We start from the raw sequence: 10,430 nt of genomic DNA, 5'->3' as shown, positions 1-10,430 counted from the left end.
TGTACATACGGAAAGAAACAAACATGACACCCTACCAATTTTGGAAAGGTAAGACACCAAATCTAAAACACACACATGTGTTTGGTAGCAACTGCTACATACTGAGAGATAGAGAATCCTTAGGAAAGTTCGATATCAAGAGTGACAAAGGAATCTTCCTAGGATACTCATCAAACAGTCGGGCCTTTCGTGTGTTTAATCTCAAGACAAACAGTGTGATGGAATCCATAAATATAACCATCAGTGATGAAGATTCAGAAAGAAAAACTGATAATGAAGAAGACTCAGAAGTTGTTGAAACAGCAGTTCCACCACCAATGAACGGCTCTACAGAAAAACAGAAACAGAGACCAAATCAGAAGATGAGGGTGAAGAAACAGAGACCAAATCAGAAGATGAGGGTGGAGAAACCAAAAGACAGCCTGTCATACCAAAATCAAGAGCTCAGAAAAATCACCCCCTCGAAAATATCATTGGAGATCTATAAGATGGAATAAGGACTAGAGGAAAAAAGAGAGACTACCACAAGATGTCTGAAGGAGATTTTTGCTACACATCAAAAATCGAACCAAAGAACACAACAGAAGCACTGCTAGATGAATTCTGGATAGAAGCCATGCAGGAAGAATTAGAACAATTCAAAAGGAATGAGGTATGGGAATTAGTCTCCAAACCACAAGATGTCAATGTCATCGGAACAAAATGGGTCTATAAAAACAAAACTGATGAACAAGGAAACATAGTAAGGAACAAAGCCAGACTAGTAGCCCAAGGGTACACACAAGTCGAAGGAACAGACTTTGAAGAAACTTTTGCACCGGTAGCCAGAATTGAGTCCATACGGCTTCTAATAGCCGTAGCATGCATCCTAAAAATGAAACTGTATCAAATGGATGTAAAAACCACATTTCTAAATGGGTACCTAAAAGAAGAAGTCTATGTAGCTCAACCAAAAGGCTTTGAGGATCCATATCATCCTGAACATGTCTACAAGCTCAAAAAGGCACTATATGGCTTAAAGCAAGCTCCACGAGCTTGGTACGAGCGATTAACCCAATTCCTATTGAACAAAGGTTACCAAAGGGGGAGTGTAGACAAGACACTATTTGTAAAAACCCATAACAAAGATATCATGATTGCACAAATCTATGTTGACGACATAGTCTTTGGATCAACACAAAGCTGCTACAAGAACCAATTCATTACAGATATGGAAGGAGAATTTGAGATGAGTATGGTTGGTGAACTCAGCTACTTTCTGGGGCTACAGGTTAAGCAATTAGAAAATGGAATCTTTGTCTCACAAAGCAAATACGCAAGAAATCTTGTCAAAAGATTCGGGATGAATGAAAGCAAAGTTGTCAGAACACCTGTTCCAACAACAGAGAGGATCTCTAAAGATTCAGAAGGAAAACAAGTGGAACAAACCCTGTATCGAAGCATGATAGGATGCCTACTCTATTTAACAGTCAGCAGACCAGATTTAAGTTTTGGGGTAGGAATATGTGCCAGATATTAAGCCAATCCCATGGAAACACATCTAAAAGCTGTAAAAAGAGTTATCAAATATGTAAAGGGGACCATTGATCTAGGCATATGGTATTCCTTTGACACAAACCAACACCTATCTGCTTACTGTGATGCAAACTGGGCGGGAAATATGGATGATAGAAAAAGCACATCAGGAGGATGTTTTCTACTGGGAACAAACTTGGTGTCTTGGTTAAGTAAAAAACAAAGCTCTATATCCCTATCAACAGCAGAGGCCGAATATATCGCTGCTATGAGTTGCTGTACACAACTATTATGGATGAAACAGATGTTAGAAGACTATGGGATTCACCAATCAACAATGACCATATACTGTGACAACAAAAGTGCAATAGACATCTCCAAAAATCCTGTTCAGCATTCGCGAACCAAACATATCGACATTAGACACCACTTCATAAGGGAATTAGTTGAGGATGAAATTGTAACGCTCACACATATCAGTACCGACAAACAATTGGCAGATATCTTCACAAAAGCACTCGATGGAAACAGATTTGCAAAGTTAAGATCTGAAATTGGCTTATGCCAAGTGTAAGCTGTTTGATAATAATAATAATAATAAATAAAAAAAAGGGGTGCTTCACGAACAAAACATAATTCATCTAATCGGCCCACTTATGGCCCAAAATCCATCCAAAGCCCACAAAATAAAAACCCTTAGTGGTCTTCTTCCCACGACTCCGTCCTCTCCAAACAACACCCACGACACCACTACTCCACTCACACCATCACCATACCACTACCTTCCTTACACAAAATTAACATCCCACAACATGGTTAAAACCCGCAATCAAATCAACTCAAGCACTTCGGGAAACACACAAGACATGAAAAGGTCAAAGAAAGCTAAACCTCACGTTCCTCGGAGGGGAACTTCGCAACCCGAAGGCGTCGGCAGCTCCTCTGTTGCAGAGTACACCGGCGACCCAACCACCATCATCATGAACCCAGTATATGTGTCACAGGTGCCGTTCCAAGAGATTCAAGACAACAGAGCATCACTCGCCTCAAATCTTGCATCTCCAGGTAATCCGATCTCACCCTCTGTCGAAAATGAAGAAGTAGCTAACCCTATGCCAATGGCGGCTAATCTGGGGGAGAATGTGATTGCAAATCCGGATGATAAACTCTATCAATCCCCGTTGGCCCTCAATCGGGCGTGTCAACTGTTAGATGAAGAATCGAAAGAAGAACGAGTGAATATCCAAAAGGGGATTTTTACACCCAAACCTAGGGTTCCAAATTCGTCCCCCTCGGACACTCTTGAGAAGGATCTATATGTTTTTCTGGAAGAAGAAAGAGAAACAGAGCCTCAAAATGAGGACACTGAGATTAATTTCCATCCTAGTATGTTAAATACAGAACACCTCACAACTCAAAGTGTTGAAACCCCTGTCCCAACACGTACAAAACACCTCCCGACTCAAAATGTTGAAACCCCTGTTCCAACACCATCAACAGACAAAATAGAGAGAAAAAGGAAGAGAGTAGATCCATTTGAAGGGGCAGATCCGCGGGCTAAAAGACCTGAAGATTTCCCAATTTCAGCCAGACCCCCTAGAGGAAGACCTAACATACCACCTCCAAGAAAACCAAAGACAAACAAGAAAAAGCAAAAGGAAACAGAAGAGGAGACCAGCTGGAACAGTGAGAAAGAAGCAAGTGAAACTGAAGAGATATCAGAAAATGTGGGGACAAGAACACGTGCAAGAAAGTCACTAAGGAAACACACTGCCAAAGAAAAAAGAAAACAGTGGCTGAAGAGGAAAGTGGTACACAAGCCAACACATCAAATCTGCCAAAACCCTACAGTAAAAAATTTTTGACCAAACAAAATGCCACAAAATGGGAAAAATTCACAACTAGAAAGATCATCAGTCAAAAACTCCTAGTGCTTGATAAAATGAAGGATAGTGAATAGATCTCAGAAATTCTCACTCACAGTCAATTGCTTGGAACAGTAACAAACATTGAACTATATGAAGAAAGTGTCATTCATGAATTTTACAACAATCTGGGAGCAGGAACATCAACCCCAAGTGATCCAATGTACGGGAAGATCTACCTAAGAGGTAAATTCTATGACTTTACACCCTCCTTGATTAATGACTACATGGGCACCTCAACCATAGAAAACTCTACAAGCATCAATAGTGAACAAGTTGCCCAAGAACTGACAGCTGGTAATGTAAGCTTTGAGAAGAACAAAATCAAAGCAGCCTCTCTAACAAGCAAGTATGCCATACTCCAAAAGATTGCTCTGGTTAACTGGATGCCCTCACTCCATGAAAACACTGTTAAGTGGAGTCTAGCAGAACTACTATACAAGATTGGTAAAAGAATCAAGATCAACTTTGGAGAAATTGTGCACAGCCAGATCATGAATTTAGTAGGAAATGGAACTCCCAAAGCTTCTCTAATATTTCCCAACCTGATTTACACACTGCTGGTCCAACAAGCACTCAAGCAACAGAAACCCACAATTCCAGTCAAAACACTCTCAATAACCATCAAACTAAGGAAGGGAACACACCAAAATGACTTGACAACTACCACTCCAAAGGAAGATCCAACAGATAAAACCATCCTCATGAAATACTTCTAGAAAATACTAAAAGAAATAGTGAAAGAAGAGAAAATGATCACAAAGAGACATCTAGAACTCAAAGAAGAAAAAACAGAGGTACTACAGTGGTTGCAAGCACTAAAGAAAGACACAGAAGAAGAAATCAGTCAAGAAGAAAGACAAGAAGAAGAAGAAGAAGAGACTTAAGGAGAAAACTCAGAAGAAGAAGGTGATCAAGAAGAAGGAGAAGATGATCAAGATGTTGGGAGTCAAGAAGAAAGTCAAGAAGAAGAAGAAGGTGATCAAGATGTTGAAAACTCTGTTTCAACACCTTCAGAAAATTTTTGAGCAAAAAGGGGGAGAAGTGTATTAAGTTTCTAGTATTTTGGTCCTGGTCTTACTGGCTTTTTGGAGAAGTATTCTGGCCTTACTGTTATACTGCATTTATTTTCCTTGCTAAACATGCTAAACATGGCTTTTGTGATAATTATGTTGGTAGGACAGTTAAACATGGCTTTTGTGATAATTATGTTGATAGGATAGTTGCAGCATCTTTTGTTGCTGATGTACTGTCCCAAAAAGAAACAGTATGCTACTGCTAGTTTTTGCATTATCCTTGATGTAGTGGAAATCAAGAAGAAGGAACAGTATGCTGCTGCTAAGTTCTCTTTGCATTGTCTTTGGGTAGTGGAATGAAGTGACAACACTAATGAGTAGATTGCTAATGATGAACAAATGATCCAGATCTTTTACAAATATTGAAAAACAATTCCATGTTGTTATAATCAGCTCCTTTATACTCCCAAGACCATTGTGAACTCAAGTCACAAACAGAAGATTCAAATTTCAACAAGTCCTAAAAGGGAGGATCAACTAAGGGGGAGAAATCAAGGTTTTTTGCCAAAAATTTGACAAAGGGGGAGAATGTTGAATTAAAAAGTTTTTCCTAATTATTGGCAAAAAGGAATCCCAACTCAAGTCGGAAAGAAGATCACAAAGACTGAAGATCAAATCCCAAACAAACTAGGAATAATACTAGTACTGTTTTTATTCTGATTAGTTGGTATTTAAAGAACTTCTCAACTAAACCTAAGACACGAATTCCCTAGCCAACATTGTGAGGTATAAGAGGTTTTTGAGAGGATTCTAAATTCCCCTAGAAAGTAGTACATTGTTTAGGTTACAATAGATTAGATAGGAGAAGATCAATCTATTGTGTGATCTCTGGTCCCAAAACTATGTACTTTGAATATTGTGCTTTTAGTGGATTTAGGCAAATTCTCAAGACTGAGAAGTGCCTCGCAGAATAGGGTTTTTTTTTTCAAACTGCGTTATCAAGTCTCTTATGTTACAACTATTGTTTTAACACCTCTGCGCGCTACATTTTTCATATAGGCTTTTAAAAAGGCTTGTAAATAGATCCTAAATAGGTTTTGAGCTATTTAAATAGGCTTTGAGCCTATTTAAGGCCTACATTTTAAAGCCAAGTATACCTATAAAAAGTTTACAAAAAATACCTAAGTTTATAATAATCATAAAAGTTCATATTTCATAATACATTATCCAACACCAAAAGTTCGTAATAAAATTCAACAGTACAACTAATACAAGTTGTGTACCACAAGTCCATAATACAAAAGTCCAATGGATCAACACAACTACATAAATACAAGTTTAACAACAACAAAAGCATAAATCTATAATACAAACATAATAACAACAATGTAAACATAGCAATATTCAAACATAAAATGAAACAAGTCACGGCTTAAGCGTAATCTCCTCTTGTCCAGAATCCTCCTACACAAACACAATGAAAAAAAAAATGATAATGAATAAGTAAGTCCATTACAAGATAAAACTTTAAATTTTAAATAAGTAGTAATATAAAATAATATTCTTACCTTTTCTTTTTTCTTCAACCCATACTTGTTACGAAGCCAATCCCCACCACAAATAAGAGCTTCAATAGATTGTTCATTTAAGCTAGCACGATATTCATTAATCACCCTTCCCCCGGCACTAAATGTGGATTCAGATGCCACACTTGAAATAGGAACAACTAGTATATCAGCAGCCATCTTTGACAAAACTTTGAACTTTAAACTATTATCTTTCCACCACCCTAAGGCACAAAAAGATGAAGAAGAACAAGAATGAATAACAAGATTTTCCTCAAGATAAATCTCCAACTCTGATTTTGTAAGAGGAATTGATTGATTTCGGTGGACCATAGTCAATATCTTTTGCATCCCTTTATCCATTTGCTGTACACCATGAACCACATTGGTGCTTTCAACATTGAATTCACTATGTCCACTAGTAGAGGAAGCATCTTGACTAAACAAGTTCACATAATCAAGATATAATTCTTCTAATGCCCTTTTCACCTTTTCCACATTCTTATCAACATCACTTTGTGTTTTATACAACAAGGGAAAAGTTATCTTAATACTATTTAACTTCATCCTTGGATCTAAAACACATGCAATAGACATTAGCAAATTACATTCCCCACAATATTTATCAAATTTTGCTTTCATAGGTATTTCCATCTCACTCATGAACATATCAAAAGACTCAGTTGCATTATCAATAGCCTTTTTCACCCTTTGAATTTCAGCAAGATACAAGTTAGAAGTAGGGTAATCACTACCTGATATGACATGTGTGGCATCGTTAAAAACCTCCAAAAGTTGACAAACCTTCTCAATCTTGTCCCAATCCTCAAATGATGGTGCATACTTATAATGTGGTTCTTTTTCATTGTAATATGAAAAGGCATATTTAAATTTAGCCGCAGTACACAACATCAAGTATGTAGAGTTCCATCTTGTTGGACAATCAAGAACAAGTTTCCTCTCTTTCAATCCTTTTAATTCAACAACTTCATGAAATGATTTTAACCTTGCATCTGAAAAATTTATAAACTTGACACTTTCACGAACATTGAGAATGACATCTTTAATAGTGCTAAGGCCATCTTGCACTAACAAATTCAGAATGTGAGCACAACATCTAACATGGAATAATTGTCCATCAAGTACCATTTTACTGCTCAATGACATATTTTCTTTCAAACTTCTTACACAAGAGTCATTGTAAGATCCATTGTCAACGGTTACTGAGAATATTTTATTCTCAATACCCCATCCTCTCAAACACTTAAAAATAGCATTTGCTATATCTGTTCCCCGTCTAGGAGGAGGCACTTTGACAAAATTCAAAACTCTCTTTTGAAGGTTCCAACTTGCATCAACAAAATGACCGTTTACAACCATGTACTCAACTACTTGGTGACTTGACTTCCACCTGTCTATTGTAATGCTAACCTTACTCACATTATTCAAAATTTTTTTCAAAGTATTCTTTTCAGCTTCATACAATTGCAAACAATCGCTTCTTGCTGTTTTACGAGTGACATTTCTTAAATTTGAATTTGCATATTCAAAAGCCCACATGAACACTTCATCCTCTACGATGCTAAATGGTTGCTCATGCACCATGATTGCACTAGCAATAATCTCTCTCATCTTTTCATTGGAGTATTTACCACCAGGAATAATGAAAGGATTTCCTCCAGATTCAATAGGCGGGAGAAATTGTAGCGTTGTTTGCTTATTTTCTTGAGAGATATGCAACTTTTTCTGCAAGCAAATCTCTGAGTGCCTCTTAAGATGGCTAGTGCTTGCCCCCCTTCCACCAGTAGATAACTTATCCTTACAATACAAGCACATTGCTTTCTTTAACTACTCAACTACTCAACTAGTAAACATTAAACACTAAACTAGTAAACTTAATAATTAAACAACTAAACATTAATAATTAAACTAGTAAACAAATAATTAAATAAACCAAGAAACATTAATCAATATAAATTAAACCAGTGGACTACTAGCTCTTAATAATTAAACAAGTAAATAATAAATTAATAATTAAACCAATAAACATAAAACAACAACTCACGTAGAAGTAATAATTAAACAAGTAAATAATAAATTAATAATTAAACTAATAAGCATAAAACAACAACTCACGTAGAAGATTTTTTCAATTGCGGATGAAGACACACGTTTGGATTTGTTCAATTGGGATGGGGAATATCGATTAGGGTTATTTGGTTAATATATATATATATATATATATATATATATATATATATATATATATATATATATATATATATATATATATATATATATATATAGTGGGGGTTATATTATAAATATGAAAGATATTAGTTATAAAATAAAATATATAATAAATATAAATTANTTACTGCTCAATGACATATTTTCTTTCAAACTTCTTACACAAGAGTCATTGTAAGATCCATTGTCAACGGTTACTGAGAATATTTTATTCTCAATACCCCATCCTCTCAAACACTTAAAAATAGCATTTGCTATATCTGTTCCCCGTCTAGGAGGAGGCACTTTGACAAAATTCAAAACTCTCTTTTGAAGGTTCCAACTTGCATCAACAAAATGACCGTTTACAACCATGTACTCAACTACTTGGTGACTTGACTTCCACCTGTCTATTGTAATGCTAACCTTACTCACATTATTCAAAATTTTTTTCAAAGTATTCTTTTCAGCTTCATACAATTGCAAACAATCGCTTCTTGCTGTTTTACGAGTGACATTTCTTAAATTTGAATTTGCATATTCAAAAGCCCACATGAACACTTCATCCTCTACGATGCTAAATGGTTGCTCATGCACCATGATTGCACTAGCAATAATCTCTCTCATCTTTTCATTGGAGTATTTACCACCAGGAATAATGAAAGGATTTCCTCCAGATTCAATAGGCGGGAGAAATTGTAGCGTTGTTTGCTTATTTTCTTGAGAGATATGCAACTTTTTCTGCAAGCAAATCTCTGAGTGCCTCTTAAGATGGCTAGTGCTTGCCCCCCTTCCACCAGTAGATAACTTATCCTTACAATACAAGCACATTGCTTTCTTTAACTACTCAACTACTCAACTAGTAAACATTAAACACTAAACTAGTAAACTTAATAATTAAACAACTAAACATTAATAATTAAACTAGTAAACAAATAATTAAATAAACCAAGAAACATTAATCAATATAAATTAAACCAGTGGACTACTAGCTCTTAATAATTAAACAAGTAAATAATAAATTAATAATTAAACCAATAAACATAAAACAACAACTCACGTAGAAGTAATAATTAAACAAGTAAATAATAAATTAATAATTAAACTAATAAGCATAAAACAACAACTCACGTAGAAGATTTTTTCAATTGCGGATGAAGACACACGTTTGGATTTGTTCAATTGGGATGGGGAATATCGATTAGGGTTATTTGGTTAATATATATATATATATATATATATATATATATATATATATATATATATATATATATATATATATATATATATATATATATAGTGGGGGTTATATTATAAATATGAAAGATATTAGTTATAAAATAAAATATATAATAAATATAAATTATATATATAAACAGGCCAAGCCTGCGGGCTCGTAGGCCAGGCCTTTACATATAGGCCTGAGCCTATTTACATAAATAGGCTTTTAAATAGGCCTAAGCCTGGCCTTTTTACTAAACAGGCCAGACCAGGCCAGGCCTTAAGTAGGCCAGGCCGTAGGCCCCTACGTAGGGGCCTAGCCTATTCTCACCCCTAGGTCTGTGCTGGAAAATGACCAACCCTGGAGAAGGATAAAGTTTATAAATAATTAGGCAGTAGGTTTTTGTTTTGAGTTGTTTGGTTTATCTCGTCAATAAGTCTTGAAAGTTTATGTTTGGTTTATCGTATTTTTATGGCTTGTATAAGTTAATTGAATATGTGGTTAGTATCATATTTGGAGTAGTGCCAAGGTGTGAGAGTTGGAGGCAGTCCTTGTACAAGGGTGTTGCAGTGATGGGCAGCACATGTGCCAGGGGTGGTGTGGACTTGGCAGATGTCGCGGCTATTGTGGAAGGCCGGCGGCTGAAGAATGGTTCAGGAGGAACCAGTTTGTGCGCACGCAACAAGAAAACTGGAAAACATGTGTGTTAGGCAGCAGTGATAAGGGTTTGTGGAGTGAGAGGCCAGTGCGCTGCGGTGTTAAGCAGCGGTGATAAGGGTGTGGGGTGTGAGAGGTAGGTGCGCTGCGGTTGTGGTGTTTGGCCTGGTTTGTAGCTTTGTGGAAGCTTTGTTGGTGCGACAAGGTGCATTGTGGACTGACTTGGCACAACATGGTTCGAAGGTTCAAGTGGTTCAAAACTTATGGTTCTAGATGTGAAGTCTTATGGTTCATGTGACAC

General features: G+C 36.3%; 2 protein-coding genes across 2 annotated transcripts; one reads left to right on the top strand and one right to left on the bottom strand.

The window, feature by feature from the left end:
• The first annotated feature begins 2,381 nt into the window (after positions 1–2,381).
• Positions 2,382–4,159, top strand: LOC116029797. Its single transcript, XM_031271840.1, has 2 exons — positions 2,382–3,326; positions 3,476–4,159. The coding sequence occupies exons 1-2, from the start codon at positions 2,382–2,384 to the stop codon at positions 4,157–4,159; spliced, it is 1,629 nt and encodes a 542-aa protein (XP_031127700.1).
• Positions 4,160–5,881: 1,722 nt separating this feature from the next.
• Positions 5,882–9,081, bottom strand: LOC116029796 (zinc finger BED domain-containing protein RICESLEEPER 2-like). Its single transcript, XM_031271839.1, has 3 exons — positions 8,434–9,081; positions 6,025–7,839; positions 5,882–5,920 (listed from the first exon to the last, which is right to left on the bottom strand). The coding sequence occupies exons 1-3, from the start codon at positions 9,079–9,081 to the stop codon at positions 5,882–5,884; spliced, it is 2,502 nt and encodes an 833-aa protein (XP_031127699.1).
• Between the last annotated feature and the right edge of the window lie 1,349 nt (positions 9,082–10,430).

This window comes from Ipomoea triloba, chromosome 9 (assembly GCF_003576645.1).
Source record: "Ipomoea triloba cultivar NCNSP0323 chromosome 9, ASM357664v1".
In the NCBI taxonomy this organism is placed as follows: Eukaryota; Viridiplantae; Streptophyta; class Magnoliopsida; order Solanales; family Convolvulaceae; genus Ipomoea; species Ipomoea triloba.
The sequence above is the reverse complement of the archived record's forward strand: the minus strand, read 5'-3'. Positions and strand labels throughout refer to the sequence as shown.

Coding starts and splice junctions, on each gene's coding strand:
- LOC116029797 (XM_031271840.1), top strand. CDS start 2,382: ATGAAAAGGTCAAAGAAAGCTAAACCTCACGTTCCTCGGAGGGGAACT. Junction 3,327..3,475: donor AGTGGCTGAAGAGGAAAGTG/GTACACAAGCCA, acceptor GATAGTGAATAG/ATCTCAGAAATTCTCACTCA.
- LOC116029796 (XM_031271839.1), bottom strand. CDS start 9,081: ATGTGCTTGTATTGTAAGGATAAGTTATCTACTGGTGGAAGGGGGGCA. Junction 7,840..8,433: donor GATCTTACAATGACTCTTGT/GTAAGAAGTTTG, acceptor TTGTATTGTAAG/GATAAGTTATCTACTGGTGG. Junction 5,921..6,024: donor GGTTGAAGAAAAAAGAAAAG/GTAAGAATATTA, acceptor GTGTTTGTGTAG/GAGGATTCTGGACAAGAGGA.